At 33.6% G+C, this 21511-nt stretch overlaps 2 protein-coding genes across 3 annotated transcripts; one reads left to right on the plus strand and one right to left on the minus strand.

Annotated features, from left to right (window-relative positions):
- Window positions 1-453: 453 nt before the first annotated feature.
- LOC125663577 (triosephosphate isomerase-like) lies at window positions 454-9485 on the minus strand. Its single transcript, XM_048895841.2, has 6 exons — window positions 9276-9485; window positions 7325-7448; window positions 7051-7135; window positions 5696-5828; window positions 4271-4450; window positions 454-854 (listed from the first exon to the last, which is right to left on the minus strand). Exons 1-6 carry the CDS (start codon window positions 9388-9390, stop codon window positions 733-735), a joined length of 759 nt encoding a protein of 252 aa, XP_048751798.1. The 5' UTR covers window positions 9391-9485; the 3' UTR covers window positions 454-732.
- Window positions 9486-9711: 226 nt separating this feature from the next.
- On the plus strand, window positions 9712-19753 carry LOC125663578 (DNA damage-binding protein 2-like). Of its 2 annotated transcripts, none has more exons than XM_048895843.2 (10): window positions 9712-9970; window positions 10190-10390; window positions 10484-10675; window positions 10940-11088; window positions 12771-12870; window positions 14024-14201; window positions 14389-14531; window positions 16638-16802; window positions 17837-17882; window positions 18081-19753. In XM_048895843.2, the coding sequence occupies exons 1-10, from the start codon at window positions 9833-9835 to the stop codon at window positions 18323-18325; spliced, it is 1557 nt and encodes a 518-aa protein (XP_048751800.2). In that variant the 5' UTR covers window positions 9712-9832; the 3' UTR covers window positions 18326-19753. The 2 variants fall into 2 exon arrangements, with proteins under 2 accessions (XP_048751800.2, XP_048751801.2); XM_048895844.2 differs by lacking the exon at window positions 10940-11088 and adding an exon at window positions 12012-12160.
- The last annotated feature ends 1758 nt before the right edge of the window (window positions 19754-21511 follow it).

A 21511-nucleotide genomic window follows, 5' to 3' on the forward strand; every position in this document is an offset into this window, starting at 1 on the left:
GCATCCCCTGTCGACCGATCTTTTGTTGTGCAGCTCTCTAGTGAACTACAGAATCAAATTCATGGCTGAACCACTTTTACACGAGTTATGTCCCTTTACATAAATTTATGGGAAAATCAAAGATATAAATTTGAATTCTGAAAATACTCGAGGCTATGCATTGGGATGATTCAACCAGTGTGGAGCGTTGCATTTCATACACTCGTGGATTTTCAAAAAATGAAACCTGTCTTTACATCTGTCGGAATTCTCTACCGTTAAAATAGACGTACTATGAATATTTATCAAGATTCATACGCGCATTGTTTATAACTGTAACGCATTCATGAGGAAATGGTTATCCTTATAGTTTGTAGAGATATCAAAGGCAAAACACTGGAAATATAATTAAAGAAGCATACTATACGTTACATATAACATAGTGGGATACATTCACAACCAATAAGGAGCCAGTATTGATAACACATTTTTATTCTTTTAAAAAGCATACAAGTATCAACTTAAACAAGGAATATAAGCAGAAAAACATAAACGCTGAAATAATAAACTAGCTCTTTTTCAAGAGTTAAGAAAACGGTGGCACTAACCTGCTGAAATCAGCAAATGTCAGTGTAAAATACCACTAGTATTTCATCAAGTTTCAACATGTAATGCAGACTAAATCTGCTGTTCTGATCTGTAACTTTACACAACACTGTTAACTCGGTCTACGGGATTTATATGGCACCATTCTCAGTTTTGTCTGGCATTGATGATCTGTACAAAATCTGGTTTCAGGGAGGCCCCACCTACTAGAAAGCCATCAATATCCCCCTTTGTAGCTAGTTCTTTGCAGTTAGATGCATTAACAGATCCTGAAAATAAACAATGGAATTATCTGTGTATTAATTCAATTCCATTCAATGATCAAATACTAATTTTATTTGTTTACTGATATATGGACATATCAATGTTGATACATAACTAAAATGTGATGTCCTTATCATTCAGTCACAACTCCTGGGCACTGCCCTACTCTATCGAAATTTCTGATGGAAGATGTAGTTCTGTGGGATAAATAGAATCGTTCATTATAAACTCGTGTGGGATAGTGAAATTCCACTGTGCGGACAAGATGTACGGTCCACGATGAGACTCTGCCGCATCTTAAGACTGTAAATCTTGTCCTCATGAGTTTACAATGAATTATTATTTTTCTCACATTTTATCTACTGTTTTAGTGAATTAGTTCATTAAATAGTACCTAATCAGAGCGATATTTTGTCAGTATGATAAACTATGAAAAATAATTATATCTGACAATTTCTACAAATTATACATTACTATTAACGGAGGATCTTGTTTAGGAAGTGTTGTCACGAAATATGTTCTAAATCAGCGTAATCATTCTTCTAATTAAACATTTCAGTCAAATGCAAACTGAAACTGTCATAAAAATAATATAAAATTACGTAATATTTTAAGTTATCGTTTTTCTGATGCTACGTGTTTTTCAAACACATGTCGTTAAACGATAAAATATCGAGTCTGCGATTATCTTTAATTCTCATTAGAACTAAATGTTCAATACACGTACAAAAGACAATTCGTGCAGCCTTGTATGTGACAATCTACACCGAGACAGCCGCATATCAAAGTCGATCAGCTGCAGTATACACCGTGTCCTGCGAATCGCAGGTACTCCGGATATTAGGTAATCCAACCGCGAAAGGAAATAACAGTTCAATTACAATGTGCTCTCTATTCTAATCATTCTAACCGAAAATTTTAAAATTATAGCGCAATATTCCCGAATCGGAATGTGCATATTTGTTCCGTTACAGTAGGTGCAAGCAAATAACATGTTTGCATTTGAAAAACTTTGTCAATTGTGGTGCATGTTTGTATAATACAAGCTGTAAATACACACAAGCTTATTTTCTTTTTCAATACTTTTATATTGTTACCTGCGTTACTTTTAATGAGCACGGAGTATATTTGTTCTAAAGTAATCTCCATCGAGCATATTTCAATTATCTTTATAGCTGCAGAACTGTACAGTTTTCTTGAGAGAAAAATTGATTTCTTCCCATCTTTAATTTTCACAGCTACAGCTCTGCAGCTACTAATTTTTGGGCAACCGAATATTCACAACATTGCACAAGCAGCTGTATCTATGCACACTTCCAGGGCGAAACCTGCAGATCAATCAAGTGAGCGCCTGGGATCATGACATTTATAATTTTATTAAAGGACTATACCTGCTCCTTCTAAATATCCAGTTAGTTTCACTTTAGTATCAATAGCATTAAAGAAGATAGTATCTAAATATTTTACACATACACACTATATACATTTACCAAGTTCATACAACAGAAGCACAATCCAAAACTGGTCTAATAAAGGTAATATACACTCTCTAATAAAGGTAATATACACTCTCTAATAAAGGTAATATACACTCTCCATAAGTATCTTCAGTACTCCTAATTTCCTATATTCTGGGCTGACTAATCACTATATTGTTGATATATAGTCAGATCAACCTAAGTTGTATATGAAAATAAAACCATGGTGTTGATGAGATGGTACACTTTCCAAGTGACAATTTTGAAGAAGAAAAATAGTTTAGGTAGTGCATACTTGTTTTTTAAAGGTGAAAAAATTGATAGCTTTGGTTTTTGATGTGTTAAATTTGAAATGTCATTTGCTGGATCACTTTTCTAGAATATGCAAAGTATTCCAGATCATCGGTCATTTTGGACTAATCTTGATTAGCAGTTGCATATTTTACACACTGCAAATCTTAACACCATTTATAGAGATTTAAAAACCCACATTATACTCCAATATTATACAACAAATTGGTGTAAAAAATTTTGAAGGTCTTAAAGGAGTAGTAAAGGTGATTTTGTTCAAATTTTTTGAAAGAATTCAAACAATTCAAAATGACTCATACAAGCCATTTCCTATAAATAATAATAAGTTTATGCACTTGATCTGCATTTATTAAGATTATAATCTTTACAATTATGTTCCTTGAATTTTTGCTTCCTGGACAAAAATTCCATCTGCTATACAAGTTAGCTTCTAAAGTAACTTTTGACAAACATGCGGTCATTTCAAAGTTGATATCATTCATATATCTTATTCAATTATATTAAAAAGGAATAAGATGATTTGGGGTGAGAATTTTTTTTTCACCAAAATGAGCTTAAACACCTAACTATTGGACTATATCTCCTCCTCTCTTTCTCTCTGCATTTATCCTAACTAACCTCAATATTAGTAATTTATAATTTAAGATTACAAATACACCTGTATTTCATTTTTCTCATTAAATCATTACTTCAAATTATATTTTCTCAAGTATATAAAATGTCAACTGCTGCTCTACAGCCACATAACAAAATACAAATTTAAAAATGGCTTCGGATTTTGGACATTCTTTGGAAGTCTGGTTTTTTTGGTGGATTTCTAACTTCTGTAGGCAAGCTACCGTAGTTTGGATTCCTGGTCACACAATAAATGGGGTTAGCTGGGGTTTTTTTTTTATGCTTAAAAATGAAGATGGCCAAAACTAGGAGGTCAGTCTGAGAAAGAAAGTGGGCTTGATTCTCATCTAATATACATGTATTTTCAAATACTAACTCACTCTCACATTTTTGACACATTCGAACATTTTAATCACAGTTCAGAAGTAAATTAAATTTACATCCTACTTTTCTGTGTATATATATACGTGAAAAATGCAAATGCTGTTCATTTTTCTATGTACATATCTACATTGGAATGCCTATGTTTTCCTGGGAGAATATTCAAAATGTTTGCAAATCTCTCTAATATTCTTCAGGAATGAATAAAATATGTATTTTTAATTTCTACACATTTTGAAAGTGAATCATCTAATTTGGCAATAAGGGTCACACACACAAAGTATGCATATAATGCAGCTACCCAACTTTTCTTTCTCATGTGCAATGCAGTTACTTCATTTTAAACATAGTTTTGCAAAGAGTTTTTCAAAAAAATTACCATCATTTCGACAGATTTTTGGAAACAAATATTTGTACAATTTTAGGCATGCATTTGCTTTTTTTTTTTTTGGTTCAGTGTACATTTTGTGTTGCGTAACTATCAATTCATTTACATTTCAATCTAGTATTTATTTCCTCATATGGCAAAAATATATTGAAAGTGTTAGTATCTTTGGAATTCAATGTGCATGCAGGTTGTGTGTGTGTGTATCTCCTCAAAGCACCTGTGCATCATCTAACTTTGCATTGCTTACCTCCATAGATAATTCTGACTGCCGCTGCCACTTCTGATGACACTTTGTCTGCTAGCCAGGTTCGAAGTTTCTCGTGAACTTCCTGTGCTTGTTCAGGAGTCGCCGTTTTTCCTGTTCCAATGGCCCACACTGGTTCATAAGCTATCACCACACTCACCCACTGGTCTGCAGATATATTTTCTGGAAAAGAACAATAACTTCCCACTCATTGTTCATCAGTGTGACTAATTTAGCTAACTATCCCTCCTTGTCCATGGATGTGCATATTGTGATTACTTCAATTTTCAACTTCTTCAAACTTTTTAAAAAATTCCGAAACATTGTATTCTGACAAATAATTGTCTCCCAGTACTTGTCAGATGAGACAAGTTTTATTGTATTCAAAATTGAAGAGTGTCTTTTTTTAAATATTACAATAGATAGATTTGTCTTATAACAGAGACCTTGACATTCTCTTACTGACGTTCACACTGGTGCATATCTCTAGTTCTATACATCTAATATTTATTTAATTTAAAAGTATCAATAGCATCATCTATGTTGGAATATTCCCAGCTGTTAAAATAGACGTACTATATTATCAATATTCATCCATGCATTGCTCACAGCTGCAATGTAATCATAAAGAAATGGCCATCATTATAATCTGTATAAATATCAAAGGCAAAACATTGGAAATGTATACATATAAAATACATGAAATCTGGGGAAGGATATTCCAATTACTGTAAACATGGTTAATTATGGGGGTGGGTGGGTGGGTGGGTTAAGTACATGTTTTACCCCGTCCAACATTGCGCGTGGGGAAAAAATATGCGGTTCATATGAAATATTTATAAGGCCAATTCAACTTTATTGATAGATTATCATCCCCGCCCGCCCCTCAAAAATTGGCCTGCCTGGATTTTTTTTTTTATTTTGCAGAACTTGCGATTTCCGGAAAAATTTTCAATGTCCAGTATATACACTTCTTGATTTACATTTCCAGTATAGCAACGTGAAAAGTCACATGAAGAAATATTATATGGTTTTCCTAATTTGTCACGTTCTTACGGGCGTAAATGAAAGGAAGGGATTAATGTTCTTCATATCTTGAAGAAGTTTGGTATCTTTCTGTGTTTGAATTTAAGCTTGACCTGGAATTCGTCTGTGAAATAAGCATATATTGATATCTATCTGGCATTAAATGATGCACTTCTGTTGACAAAAACTTGTTTGTCATTAATATTTTTCTCAGAAAATAAAAATTAAACAATAAAATCCTCCCATCCGCCCCATACCTTTTGGTGACCCTGGATGATAATCTACTGATTAAGTTGAATTGGCCTAACTATACGTGTGAGGGAAATTTACACTCTTATTACCTGACCGCGTAATTAGTGTAATTTCCCCCCACGCGTAAATATCCACTTAAATAGTACATACCTATAATGGCTTGAGTTTGTCTGAACACTACTTCCTCTGTTTTCCCACCCTCTCTCTCCTCCAGCTTTTCTCCAATACAAGCAATCACCTTCACACCCTGGCTAAGAGCATACTTAGTTTTCTCACCAATTAGCTGGAAAAAAATCTCGTTATGTACACAGTGATGTTGACATCAGATACACATTTTTACTACTTTATTTTTTTTCTTAGATTTGAATTATAACCTGCAACACTGTCATTATACAGAGTGGCTAGTATGAGTAACTTGTGCATGCACACTTACTGCATATAATGGTCTCAAATCAAGTACAGTAAAAATCTTTTACAATGTAATTGGATATAAAGTATCCCCGGATATAACATTTTTATTTTTTTATTATTACCAGCAAAATTGCTATATACAATTTATCGGAAAAATCACCCCTTACAATGTATTCTTACATACTGTAGTATCATATATAAAGTAGCATGAAGTTGGTGTTGGTATATAATTACACCTCTTAAAGTGTATTTCTTACACCTGGTTTATAACTTCTTTGTCAGATTGGATATTGTCGATTAATCACAGTTTGTTGACATCATAACACTAGACTTCTGTAATTGTTGCTTTTTTCTAATGAAGTAAACGGGATACCTTTTACATGTTTTTCGTAGAAGTACATAATTTAAAAATTCCCTCTTGCGTAAATCAAATTGATTTCAAATGGTAATTCGAACACAGAGGGAGGCAGTTTTACTGCATAGAAAGTTGCAAATCATTACATGTAGTAAATGTGGGAAATAGGACCAAAAAAACAAGTCGCAGAAGACTTCAGCATCACTTCACAACACCGAGTACCATTTGGACACAGAGAGAAAAACATCTAATATCTAGGGACTATAGCTTAGTCCGAAACAATAAGAACTTCTATTCCTCTTCATACTTCACAATAGAAAAAGAGCTGTTTTCTTGGTTCTAGTCCATATCAATTAAATCCATCATATTGCCTGTAAATCATTCATTTATATATACAATGTATGTACTACCTTCATTTACATAGTGTTACTCTAGAACACCAAAGTAAATTTGCAGTTTGAAAGATGTTTACTTCAAATGTACCGAGAACTTCCCGTCTCCAGTTACAATGTAAACTGGTCATTATGTTCCGGTACTATTTCTTACAGCCCCATGAGATATGTTATAAAGAAAGTTCCCTACACAAGTCTGCATTTTTGGGTACTTCAACAACAGACATGCACTCCGATTTACTTCAATGTCGGACCTTGAATTCCAGCCACAGATTAACAGATCGGAAATTCACTACATCACTGCATAATATGGTCCATAACTTGTTTGTGCACAAAATGAGAAATACCTGATCGGATTCTCCAAAAACATTTCTTCTCTCTGAATGTCCCAGAATAACCCATTCACAGTCAAGATCTTTAATCATATTGGCACTGAAGACATACAAAACATCAAACATATTTTAATACAAATCTGTATATCCTTATAAATTTTGAATTGAAATATTGAAAATACCACATAGTCATTCAAATGAATAAAAACAGAAACTACATTATTAAATAGGATCCAATTTGAAAATATTTGATGACAATATTGACTGAATATCGGAATTGTTTATATACCTGATATCCCCTGTGAAAGCACCACTTGCCACTTTATAACAGTTTTGGGCTGCCACTCCAACTTTAGCGTCAACAGTTTTTCTTGTGTACTCCAAGTAACATGTAGGTGGGGCAACCACTACCTCTGAAACACAATGATTCAGAATTGAGCGAGATGTTTTCAAATGAGTGTAAAATGTTGTCCAGAACATAGCTTCCATTTTCTATTTGTGGCAAATTTTGTCTACCATTTCAATATATCAAATCTCAGCTTTCAGTACATGTTAACAGTAATGTTCAAATTAGAACATCAACTGTGAAAATAGTACTTAAAAACAAAACAGGCCTGGGGGTTATAAAACAAATTTGAGCATGTTTTCATACTCACACTCTGTGCTCTAAATTGTACTCATACATAAAAGTGAAGGTTATAAGACTCATAAAATCATTCTCATACTCTAATGGAGTAAATGCTAAGATTTTTGAAATATGTTTCGAATCTTACTCAGAGTTGTACTCAAAACTAACATGGCTGAGTTTGAGTATGAATACAGTAAAAGTAAAAGCTTTATAACCTCCAGGCCTGGTGTTCTACTTGTTCTCTCAGGGTGTAAAAGTCGTACCAAATTGTCAAAAATTTCTAATTCAGGTTTTGGATTCCTAGTACTTATTATACAAACTATGGTAAATAAAATATTTGTGTTATATCTTTCTTTGGACATAATAAATTAGTTGGAATGTTTGTCTTATTCAAAACATCTGACAAATATATGCAAATGGAACAATTCTTCTTTGGGACACAGCAATCATTTGCAATGAAACATTTATACAAAACCTGATCAGCAGACTGGCATTGATTCAAAATGTAAACTGCATCATCGCAAGCCATGTCTATTGTCTCTGTTCACACTACATCAATGAGGTAGGGTAGGTACCCCAGGACTCAGTAAGCATGGCAAGCAACAATGTGTAATCAGGTGCAACACCATTTTTGTCATGGCAATTAATTAAACATATTTAACTTTGTGGTATCAGAAAAGATCACATTTTACTTGCTTGATAAAAAAAAAATTCCAATTAAAAGTGGAAACAAAGGGATTCCAAAGTACACACTGCCAGTAAATTAAAATGGTGATTCAAGTGTAGTTACAGATTTGTTGTGGTGCCCAATTATCTGAATATCACACAAGATTTTCTTACTTATACATTAGACCTTTTGATTTGATCAGGTTGGGAACACTTCCCCAAAAGTGAGATATTCTCACGAAAATGCGATTGTTCCTCTCTATCGAGAGTAAATATATCCCGTACAACCGACAAAAAACACCCGTGGAGTATATCTCTTCATGTTTCACGTGAAAAGAAGAAAAAGTGCTAAAATGTCTGATACTTCTGCAAATAACTATATGAAATTTCTTCACTGTGTTGTAAATTTTATAGAGACAATTTGTGTCATGCTGAGTGTGTGTTGCACTTATTCTGCATTGCACGGAATTTGTCATTATTTTCAATATACAGACACCAAAACACCTCTTTATGGTAATGTTTACTTTCTCGCTAAAGAGGGGATAATTGCATTTTAAAATAGCGAAATATCGGTATAGGGGAAGTGTTCCCAACCTGTTGATGTACAACGGAAAGTTAAAACAAACATATCACTCCAAAAAGAATGTGGGACATTTGATTGGAACCAATTTTACACCCAACCATATTTTTAAGTCAACAAAATAAAAACAAACAGTTTCATGTATAAAACATGTTGCAACGGGCTGGAAACTGGGCAAGAAGTTCTTGAAGAACACTGCACAAGAATTAACATTGTTTACAATCTGCATATCATCAATAGCAATATTGTAAAAGGCCCATGTGGTGCTTATGGTATATAGGCCTATAATATTGATATTTATATTGCGATAAAGTCACGGTAATATAGAACACTTTAATCTGCGTGCATGCACGTGCATTTTGGCACCTGTTTTTGGATCCAAGGGTCCAGTTTTCAGAAACCCAGCGATGCCTTCAATACTTTGTTTACTCCCGTTCATCTTCCAGTTTCCTCCAACGAAAAATTTTCTTTGTTGTGACATAATTGTTGCTTTAACAGTTTAAACACCGGCTTTCCTTCTGTGACCTTCCGTTTCGGCACCTTTAGCCTTGACCTTGTCTCACACTTTGACTAAATACAGAATGTATTGTAGATAAGAATATTCCGTACAAAATGAAACTAAAAATAATTATAACTAGAATTTTAATACATATGATAAATTGTGATTCTCATAATAGGCCATGAACTAAATTAAAAATGGTCATTTCGTTTTATCAAGGCGTGTTTTTATAAATATTAATTGACGGAATTGGAAAACGAGAAGGTTTCGATACTATGCATTTTCCCCGCGGAAAATCATTTACATAACCTGTACGTTTTAAGAAATATATATACTAGGTATTCCTTGATTAGTAGCTAAGTTTGTAACTAGACATACTAGTTACTAACATTTGATTTATAAAGTTTATTAAACAGGGAACACTATGCCGAGGAAAAGAAGAGATGACAAAACGTTTGAAAGCTCGCAGATGGGAAATGGGGAAGATACGAAAAAAGTTAAACTTGTCGACAACGGCGGTGTTGGAACTTACGCTCAAAAGCTCAAAAGGAAAAGAGATCAGGTGCATAATTTATAAATTGTTTGAATTAAAGCAATATTCTTACTTATTATCTTTAATCATTGTATATATTGGTATAATGTTTAAAATTTTCTACAACATATAAGGTATGATTCACAGACATCTATTCTAACACTCCTGCTTTTTCAGTTCTTATTCTCAATAGTACTTAATGAGACCGAGTGAACCAATGTAACTGTATATATTTTACAAAACTTCTAGGTTCAGAAAGGGAAACAAGTAGAAGAGGTCTTGAATCACATTAGTAATGAAGTTAATGAACCTGATGTAGCTTTAAGACTGAAGTCCAGGACATCACCGTACACAATCAGAGCAGAGACACCATCCTATTTGAAGAGCCACAACCTAGCTATCCAACTACATGGTTATTCTATGGGAGTGCCAAGGAGAAACCTTTATAAAGTGTGTATTAAAACATTTCCATCAGACAGTTATGGTAACACACACATTTTATTGATAAGGAATTGTGTAATTTGATAACCACTTTTTCTTCAGTGTGCCACTCATTGTGTAATAGAAATGTTGTCAGACATGCAGATCTCCACCATGACCAGTCCTTTCAACCGCAGAGTGACTGCAATGGAGTGGCATCCCACTAACCCAGACCTGGTGGTTGTAGGGTCCAAAGGAGGGGACATTATATGGTGGGACACTCACAATGTTAAGAACCAAAAGTTCATTCAAGGGGTATGTTATGTTAAAATCATTCAAGTGTTCTGTTTGGAATTTCAAGTGTATATCACTGTCAGGTCTTTAGGGTGCAAAATATCAAGAAAACTCTAAAAGATAAAGGCTAGAGCTAATTAGATTGGAAATTATCAAAATCAGCAATGTTTTATTTACATTGAACATTTTGTTAATGTAGCCAAGCAAGCACGATTTTGTTGACTTCATTTTTCCTGGAAGGTCAGAAAATATTAGTTTATGATTATGGCTGGTATTGAACTGTAGATGGGAGCAGGAGGGATTATTAATGCCATCAAATTTTGGCCCCACGATTACAGCAAGATTCTCACTGCAGCTGTCGATGGCACAGTGACTTTGAATGACTTAGAGGGCAAGAATACTCAGATTTTGGCAGACACCCTTAACGCACATGAGTGAGTGTTGTGAAGTGGATGGGTGATCAGATGTTTATTCCTTCTGTAGTGGGGTAAACATCTGATCATTGTAGGGAAGAGGTAGTCTGCCTGTTTATGAGATTATACATGTATGTTGTGCATCTTGAGGCTTGCAACTTTAAAGGGATAAACAATCAGGAGCACAATGCAAACACGTTATGAGAAAAGTAACGCACATATTAAAAGTTTTTGTGAGTTTTTTTTTTTTTTTTTGTTGGTCAAATTGAGTTACCTTTCTTTGCTCCTGTCCTTCTTCAATGACCATGTGGTACTCTTTCCATTCATTGATTACTAAAACAGGTTATTTTTAGTCAACTTATTTACATTATTTTGTGTCAACCCCCCCTCACTTCGCACCACAGATTTTCGCTGGTGCTCCAAGATGAAAACAAATGTTTGTTTTCTTTAAAAGTTTGCATAATCCGGGATAAGTATTCAAAATCTTTGAAAAATTGTAGAAAATTGTTAATTAGTCAATAAAAATGTCACCCAACAATGTAAATAGCTTAAAATAACTTGTAAAGACTACTAGTCTGCATTTGCTTCATGTCTTCCACCACAACTCTTTATTAGAGTCTGTGTTTGGCATCTTTTACATTACGGAATTCCAGAATTCTGTATATATCGGTGGGAAGTTTAAAAGATCAAATGTTTGTGACTAAATAAATGAACCATCAAGTTCAAAAAAGTAAAGAAAAAGCTTCTGGGTTTTTTTAATGTGTGTGAAATAAGTTTAGTGCGTTATTTTTCAAATAACATATTTACATTATCCCCTGACTGATAAATAGAAGTGTTGTAATTTCTAAATTTGGGTGTTTTCATGATCATGAATCTGGCAGAGTACCTTGCATTTGCAATCTTTTTTTACCTTTCACATAAGTGTGTGCTTTTTACCATTTAAGAAAGGTGCTGGTGGAAATACACAAGCTCTGAAATTTTGGCCATTAGATGACTGTAAAGTAGTTTCAGCTGGACTTGATGGAACTTTGACACTACATGACTTAAATGGAAAACTGTCATCAGTGTTAGCAGACACTATGAATTTTTATGAGTAAGTGAATGACATATAAAGTTATACATTGAGATACTTTAAATCTGTTAGTTCAGCACGTGCAACTGATGCTACTTACCAGTCTTTATGGAAACTCACCAGCCAGATGCTCAAGATGATCAGGGATTGGTCTATAAAAAATTTATCTTGAAGTAGTCAATTGAGCTGCAAAATTTTTCAAAACTATATACTGTTAATGTACTTATTTTAGTTGGATTCGTAATTCATTGTCTGTGGAATTTAGGATGTTAGGACAAAAAAAAACAAGTGACTTTAGAGTGTCATTTATGTTTGGTCTATAATCAAACATGGAACAGGCACTAATTTTAAATCATAATTTTGTCAAATAGTGCATTAGATGTGATTGTGTCAAATATTGAATTGTCAAGAGTACATTTACATACAGTATATAGAATATACAATTTATGACTGCTATAAGATTGGTTAATGGGAGCTTCTCTAGGCCTTCTGACCAGTGACTTACAAAAGTTTACATGTTTAAAAAGTACTTGTATTCTTTGTCTATTTATTAGAAGAAGAAAAAGTCATTTAGTAAATTATATGAAATTATGGTGAATAAGACCTGACCCTATGACCTTTTGATTGATAGATTTTGGTACTGCAGTGTGGACATACACCCAGTAAGAAAGTTCATTGCTGCAGGAGACAATGTGGGAAAACTTCAGTTCTTGACCTATGATGGCAAAAAGGTTTGAGATCTAAGTTTATCTTACTCTTCATAATTTCAATATGTAAAATACCAAATTACATGAATTGTTGGTATATGTTCAAATGTTTTAAAATTAATCTTGCAATATTAACATAAATGGTTTTTTAAAACAAGATGAGGGAATCATTGAATTTGTGTTTTCAATGATGAGTTTATTCCAGACCAATGGTGTTCTAAAGTACAATGTATTTATGATAAAAATTTCATTGCAATGCATGTGGTCAGTGGCTTTGTATGCGGTCACTAATTTGTCACAATGTCACAAGACTTGGTACAATGTTCCAGTATTGGTCAGCTTATTAATGGTAACCATGGCTTCTGATTGGTCAACTTGATCATGAAACCATCTTTCCAAGTTAACAAATGCAAGTAAAAAATGAGAAGTAAAAGAGCTGCATGCTTGTCACTCTGTGGAGCCCTACAGTCTTACGAATAACTGATTTCACCTATTCAAATGAGAAATATCACCTGTTCGAAATTAAGAGGTACCATGATATCACTTATTTAAATAAGTGATATCACTCTCATCCATATGCACTTGTTACTAAATTAGATAATGAATGATCCCTCTTTCAAAACAATGTACAAAATCAACAATTTACAATTATTTTGAATGTGTGAAAATATTCAGAACAATTTTCAAATAAATTCTTTAACTTAAAAACTAGTCTTATATCACTTATTCAAATGGGTGATATCACTCTCACCCATATGCAATTGATACTAAATTAGATAATGAATGATCCCTCTTTCAAGACAATGTACAAAATCAACAATTTACAATTATTTTGAATGTATGAAAATAAGTGAAAATATTCGGAACAATTTTCAAATAAATTCTTTAACTTGAAAGCTAGTCTCGATTATCCATATGCCTGTCTTCTATGACTATTGTTAGGTTTAAACGTCTTTATGATCAATATTAATGTGAGACAACTCTGGCTACAGCGTATAGTTGTGGAAGCAGTTGTTATTTCAAATATAGTTTGAATAAGTGATCACTAATTAGGAATGAATAGCTGTCTAGCTGATAATCACTTAATCGAATGGTTATATCACATCATGGCATTAAATACAAATTACCAGAATAGCCCCTCGTACAGTCTTGTCAATCAATATTTATATGATTTCAGACTTTTGAAAATCGCCTCCACAAAAACAAGATCACCCACTGTGAATTTTCACCATTGGAAGAGTGGATGATGTGTACAGCCTCCACCGACCAAACAGTTCAGATCTGGGACATCCGAATGATCAAAGATCGTAAAAGTTCGCTCTACAAACTCATGCATGATAAACCAGTCAACTCGGGTAGTGTTTTTATTCACTTGCACCATTAAATGCTGATGTATTGCATATTTTCAATGAATGCTCAATTTTATCTTTCATATTTCAATAGCTTGGATATATATGTGTTCGTGAAGTACAATAATTTTTGTTCAGAATTTCACATGAGATGATCATCTAGGAATTACGTAAGTGAATTTTTAACTTTCAGCTCATTTTAGTCGCACCAATGGTTGTCGGCTGTTAACGACAGATCAGAATAATCAAGTGCGAGTGTACCTGGCTCCAGAGTGGCATCTGGAGAAGACCATTTTACATCCTCATCGCTTCTTTCAGCACATTACTCCCATAAAGGTAGACTTTGATGAACTGTTATTTCCAATCCTGTAAGCTGCAAGAAATACAAGTTCCATAACTAGTATCGGGGAAATCATTGTTCATAATAAACATACAATAGGGAAAATGTCAGCACCTGAGTTATTGCCCTTGTCAACTTTTTTTTTTTATGGATGATTGACATTTTTAAGAAAATATTTTAAAAATTCAGTATCAAGTCAGCTAGGTCATTTTCAACCAAAGTTGCTACCTATTACATATACCATATATCAGGTTTTTCTGCATCATGTTTTTTCCGCGAATCAGAACCTAAAACAGCATATTAAATTTATGCAATCAGATTTTCACTATTTCAAAGTCATAGCACAAATATAATTCACAATTATTTAAACTATGAAGGAATTGGGAAAGAAGCCAGCATTTGTATGTACAACTCTTAATTTTTTTATGCATAAATGCAGTCAATGAAATTTACACAAATTCTGAGTTCTTGTCGCAATTATAATCAAATCTCAATATGGATGATATTCCTGCTTCTCTGACTCCATCTCTGACAATTTCTGATTTTGTTCACATGTAATCATAGAGCGTTGTCAGCCATTTCACTCCAAGTGGCTTCATCCGGGTGAGAGGTAGATCGACCTTCACCTTGTCAATTTCAGAAGATGTGCTCAGATGATCACACATTGCGTACCAGTTTACAAAACAATTTTGCACTTTTATTTACACTCAAGTATATTGTAAACATGTACAATTTGGTGGTATAGTAACGTAAATCATTGTTAACTGTAATGGTATGAATGCAAAATATTTATCAATTATTTTCTGTTTAAAACGGCCATAAACCATGCATGAGTAGCTCGGGTATACTTGCACATTGACTGAAGCAAAGAACGTGGCCGATTTAATTAGCTTGTCCTTTATCAAATAAACACCAAGGCTTACATACCAGTTATCTGGTGCTTGTTGGATATAGGGGGGAAACAAAGCACACTGAACACAGAATTTTCACCGCACTACTACCTGTATGCTACATGTATATGACTAAATTACAAAAACAAAACGTCATATAAAAATTACGCTGATTTATTTTCCGTATTTCGGAAATCATCGCGAACAAAGCAGAAATAAGATGCACACGGAAAAAGCCTGAATTCAGAATTATGTTTAGACAAATTCCAAGGGGAGATAATTTGGAAATAATGAAATTAAGATTGATGTTTTAAAAAATTGTCTCAAGGTAAGCAGAATCTTGCAAATTTGTTTAAACTACAATCCTAGGGGCCAGGGTCAAGCACAATTGGGGTTTTAATAGTTTTACATGAAAATATATAGGATAAAATCTTGTAAAATTTTCTTAAGACAACATGTCTACTATATGTGAAATTGATTTGTAAGTATCTTTATTTATTTTACATTAAAAGTCCTGACCTTCCTGGATTTAATGTTTTGCTCAGGAGTATATTGGAAATATCTTTAAAAATCTTGTTTCTCTAAAACTTTCCATTAGTATCCTCGGGATGATTAAGTCTTGACTGGGTGTCATGACGTTGGATTAACTGGTATATGTTAGAATAATTGTTTCAGGCCATCACTGGCCATTGGGGAGAGATGGTTGATACACAGATTTGGCACAAAGGTTGCTTTTGATCAGACAGTTTGTTCTGATTCTAAACTTCTTTTTTTTCAAGATTACTTATAAAATAGGAAGAAAGGCTTATTCAGGACACAATTTTGTTGTTGAGAAATATTAGAAGAAATTAATTTTACTTTTGATAACAAAGACAGAGAGATCATTCATTATGTCTCCCCTCTTCCAAAATGTTATCCGTTTCATTGAATGTGTGAAAACATTCGTGACTCATGAATAACATTTCTAACGTTATTTGACGTGGTGTGGGGATTTACATTAATGATATGATTATTCATTTGTATTAAATTTCGAAATTGCAGTCAAAGGCTATTATCTCAAATGTCAAATGTGACTGGTTTCCCATAGTAATGACAGGTGTAAATCGTGTTGCTATAGTAATTATTTGAAAGAAAATAGTGAGATGATATGAAACTAGTTTTTGATCGCATTTCACATTTTCATAACCATAAAATTATATGCCTTTTCTTCAGGCAACATGGCACCCTTTACTAGACTTAGCTGTTGTTGGAAGATACCCTGACCCAAATTTTACTGGTTACCATGAAAACGAACTACGCACCATTGACATCATAGATGTTGATACAGAAAAAATAGTTACAAGACTTCATGATCCATCAGCTCCTGGCCTCGTCTGTGTAAGTTTTTAAAAGAAATTCTGCCACTCGTTTATTTTCAGGTCTGAGTATGGGTCATCATGAATGTAAGGAATAGACAAAGTCGGTGGTTATATTGTTGTGATGATAGTAAAATTTTACAATATTCCTGACAATTCATTCTTAAGACACTTGTAGGGGAAGTGGTTAGGGCTTGCTTCACTACCTAGTTCGAGCCACATCAAACCTAAGATGTAAAGATAAGTAGTGATTGCTTCTTCTTTAAACGCACAGCATTTAGAAGTGAGAATCAGATATGACCTGAAAAACGGATGTCCCGTGTTGCAGCAGACATTGGCACGTTAAAGAAACCTCGTTGCTATAGCCACAAGCGCAAGCATATATAGCTGGTCTAAATTTGTCATACTTCACCTACAACTGGTGACATCTCAATAAGAGTGAAAGGTTCTCAATGAGACGTAAAACAAACAAACAATAGGCATTCCACTGGTCACGTCACACCAAAGACGTTTAAAATGGGTAGTGACTCTTTATGGGTTAGTTATTCCACTGGTCACGTCACTCCAAAGATGTTTAAAATGGGTAGTGACTCTTTATGGGTTAGTTATTCCACTGGTCACGTCACTGGTCACGTGACTCTTTGAGGGTTAGTTATTCCACTGGTCACGTGACTCTTTGTGGGTTAGTTATTCCACTGGTCACGTGACTCTTTGTGGGTTAGTTATTCCACTGGTCACGTGACTCTTTGAGGGTTAGTTATTCCACTGGTCACGTGACTCTTTGTGGGTTAGTTATTCCACTGGTCACGTCACTGGTCACGTGACTCTTTGTGGGTTAGTTATTACACTGGTCACGTCACTGGTCACGTGACTCTTTATGGGTTAGTTATTGGTCTTGCAAAAGGTACAATTGTAAGTACCGTGCAAAGATCAAAATATGCAACATTTCCCGCTTCAGCTGATGAAACCCCCAATATGAGTGAAAAATTCTCAAATGGGACGTCCAACAAAAAAAATCAAACATTCCCTGACAATTTTTTTCTTGTCTTATTTCAGGTCAATAAATTCAATGTAAATGGAGACACTTTACTTTCTGGAATGGGTAAGCCAACATTGATTGCAACTATTATATACATAGGCCGTTGTAATTTCTCAACTATACAATTGTACATGAAACTTTTGAAATAAAAGAAGAATGATTAGATATGGTAATGAGTCAAATTTTATAAACTCTTTTAGATACTGTAAGTAAGAGTGTGAAATTAGTGTTCGTTGATTCATTGCATGGTATTTCTTGTAGGCGTTAACTTGTTATTGTGGAAGAGAAAGGAAGTGGCTGCAAAGATTCAAGAGTCACTCATGTCAAAAATTAGTGGGAAAAATTTGGATCAGGGTTCAGGTGGTCAAACAAGGTCGGGAAGGTCGAATCAGTCGAAGAGAGCCAATGAAAAACTGAGAAAAATGAATGAAAGTAAAGAAACCAAACAAAAGAAAGCAAAACTTCAGCTCAAAGTGAAGGAAGAAAATCGTAAAGGAAAAAAGTGAGAACTGTACTAAGTTTCCAAAATATCAAACCGTGTTCTGAAAAACTGAAGGCTGTGAAAATTAGGACCAAGATATGTATTAGGAAAACAATATTGCATTTCAAGGAACAAATTTCCTATTGTTTCGAAACAGAAGGCTGCAAAATATGTAAATTGCAACCGCATTGTATTTCAAGGAACAAGGTTTCTTTTGATTGTCCAAGTTACACATAATTGAATTTTATTTTTGTAGAGGACAGATATATGTAGTAGAGAATGGTATGTAATGTAGATATTGTGTTTTGGTTTTTATGTGCCCGTCTTTAGAAGGGGCATATTATGTTATGGCACTGTCTGGCTGAGGTCATGCTTTCCAGACTCCCTCAAGAAGTGTAAGAATGAGTTTGCTTTTCAGCTAAATTGATGCACCTTGACCTACTTTATGGCTGACTGAAAGTAGGTTACTACTTAATGGCTGAAAGTAAGTTAAACAGTTTTCCGGACTTTTTTTCATTACGGATACAGATATTGCCCTGAAATTTAGTCTCAAGCTTCCTATCGGAGGAATATAAGTTCAGTTTGTACTTTAGCTGGATCGGTCTGTCTGTCTGTGACCTACTTAAGGGCTAAATGTACATGTAGATCAAACAGTTTTCCAGGTTTTTTTTCATTGTGGATACAGGTATTGCCCTGAAAATTTGTCGCAACCTCCCTCTCAGAGAAATGGATAATCAGGTCTTATTTCAGCTTGATTGGTGCACCATGACCTAATTTAGAACTAAAAGTAGGTCAAAAAGTTTCTTGGACTTCTTCTCATCATAGATACAGATATTGCAACCTCCCTCTCAGAGAAATACATAATCAGTTCACATGTCAGATAGATTGATACACCATAATCTACTTTAAGGCTTGTCTATTTCAGAATGTGTGTGATATCAATTCAGAGTGCATAATGTGCAGGTTTAATTTCACTGTCTGACGGGCTTATGTTTTACCGTTTGCAGTACTGTTGTTACTAACCTTGAATGATGTTCAACAGAAATATGTGATCAAAATTCATTTCAAGAGGTGTATATTTTTCATAGAGATATTTCATTCCATTGGATTTTGTTTACAGGTACAATCAATTGTACCATAGTTGGTACATGTCATTTCTATGTATTGACCAGTTCAACATTACTGGAGTCTATCAAGTTTACAAGAATTGTGTAGAAAGTGTAAATCCTTTTAGCAGATCATAGCATTTGTTGATTTATTGGAGGACATAGATTTTACATAGAATTTTCTGTTTTTATACTGTTTTTTATGAGATATTACACTGGTGCTTTGTAGAATCCTTTGTATCATGGCATTTCTTCATTTCAGGAAAAAGATATACATGTGTATTTTAATTTGTTAGTTTCATGATCAACAGTTACTAGTATATTGAATATAGATTGCTGTACTCTTACGTGTGCTATTTCCATCTTTTAATCATTACCTGGTTTCACTCAGGGTATCTGATATTCAAAATCTTATATTGAGATACTGTAAAATCCTTTATTTTCATGGAGCCAGAATTTTGTATTCCTTCATGGAAGAGTTATTGCTCTTTGTTGTAATGCAGAATTTTCCTGTCCACAGAGGATTTAAATTGGGTGGGTGTAAATGTAGTCCGGGACTATGTCCCGCGATGTCCGATATTGACGTTTGCCGATTTATCGTTATACGTTAGTTTTTCTTCAATTATCTTACTGAGTGTGTTTTAAGACGATCACCAAGAGTCTTCATTGTGAATTTGGTGTGTGGAAATTGCCTAATTATTTAATAAATGGCTTTTATTTTTTCTTTAGGGTGTAAAGATAGTCCCGAAGATTTTACGAAGAAAACGCATTTCCGGTTTTTGTTTTTGCCTCGTTTAAGTACAAAGCACTTATAATCTTTAAGTATTGTGTCCTATTGATAATCATAATAGACTATTTTATCTGGTTATTTTAAATAATCTCACTTATCAAAACATTAAACTGGGTTTTATATCCTTTTTTTCTCGGGACATCGCAGTTAAATGAGATACTAATGAGAGAATCGGACTGATATGAAACATTAAATCCGAATTCATCTAAAGACTAATTTATTATTATTATTTTATTATCATTATTATTCAAAAGCAATGTTAGACGTTTAAATTAAATGTAATTTGTAATTCATATACAATATCGTGGAAAGATCAATAAAATTGGTATTGGGGTTGTTAACCGTAAGTTAATTAAACATGTAAAGTCTAATTAAATTACGTTGCCCAGCTCTAAAGAGCCATAATTTTATTAATCTGCACCGAATCATATATTTACTTTTTTCTGATACTTTATTTTTAAAATGAAATATATATATTATTTATTTGATATTTTGCTAAATCTGCACTGAATCATAGATTTACTTTTTTCTGATACTTTATTTTCAGAATGAAATATATAGATTTTTAATTTCGGCAATGTAAACAAACCAGTGAGATGTTAATTTTGTAATTTGCCACCCAATCACTTTAAAGAATTTGAGCATTCAATTTCAAGACTCATCATTATAATCATAAGCCTGCAACTATATCATAAGTAATTTTGATGATTTGGAGAATGGGTGGTGGCAAAACTTTGTCAACCACTCAAGTAAAACAGGAGCAAGTAATTTACTTCTCATCGTTAAATCATGTGCGCACTTCGAGCTGCGTTTGAATAATCATGAGACGATAATTAATCTTGATAGCAACACACATCACTTAGTAAATCCAAGTATTGATTAATAAAAATGAAAAAAAATCTTATCTATCATAGACATTTTTAATGGCATTGAAGATAAAATTTCAATATACTCCCGGAGAATTAAATGGCAAAATCTTTTGATTTCTTGAATTACTTTATTGGGAGAACTTAATTTTTTCCAAAAACCCTTAAAATTTGCGTCATTTTATTAATTTCACCTTATTAAAAATGATAGAAAATAGTACAGATGACTAAATAGGAGACATATTTCAAGTCCTATAAAACCCAGACCCCCTACCTCATAAAGTGCCCCCCCCCCCCCCTAACCACAATTCCTGGACCCGTCCCTGTTCATTAGAAAATGCAACATGTACATTAACTGTAGATATTCCATAGAGAGGGCAGTTTATATATATTTACATGTATTTCATTTCATTTTATTCAGGTATAAAATATCCCAGAATGTCATGATT

This window comes from Ostrea edulis, chromosome 1, assembly GCF_947568905.1.
Source record: "Ostrea edulis chromosome 1, xbOstEdul1.1, whole genome shotgun sequence".
NCBI classification, from domain to species: domain Eukaryota; kingdom Metazoa; phylum Mollusca; class Bivalvia; order Ostreida; family Ostreidae; genus Ostrea; species Ostrea edulis.

What these genes read in the sequence shown, in the direction of transcription:
- LOC125663578 (XM_048895843.2), top strand. Translation starts at nt 9,833, where the DNA reads ATGCCGAGGAAAAGAAGAGATGACAAAACGTTTGAAAGCTCGCAGATG. An exon ending in CAGCTCCTGGCCTCGTCTGT is followed by an intron (nt 16,803 to 17,836) that starts GTAAGTTTTTAA and finishes GTCTTATTTCAG; the next exon opens with GTCAATAAATTCAATGTAAA. An exon ending in CACTTTACTTTCTGGAATGG is followed by an intron (nt 17,883 to 18,080) that starts GTAAGCCAACAT and finishes TATTTCTTGTAG; the next exon opens with GCGTTAACTTGTTATTGTGG.
- LOC125663577 (XM_048895841.2), bottom strand. Translation starts at nt 9,390, where the DNA reads ATGTCACAACAAAGAAAATTTTTCGTTGGAGGAAACTGGAAGATGAAC. An exon ending in GCTTTCACAGGGGATATCAG is followed by an intron (nt 7,136 to 7,324) that starts GTATATAAACAA and finishes GTATGTCTTCAG; the next exon opens with TGCCAATATGATTAAAGATC. An exon ending in TTTTTGGAGAATCCGATCAG is followed by an intron (nt 5,829 to 7,050) that starts GTATTTCTCATT and finishes ATTTTTTTCCAG; the next exon opens with CTAATTGGTGAGAAAACTAA.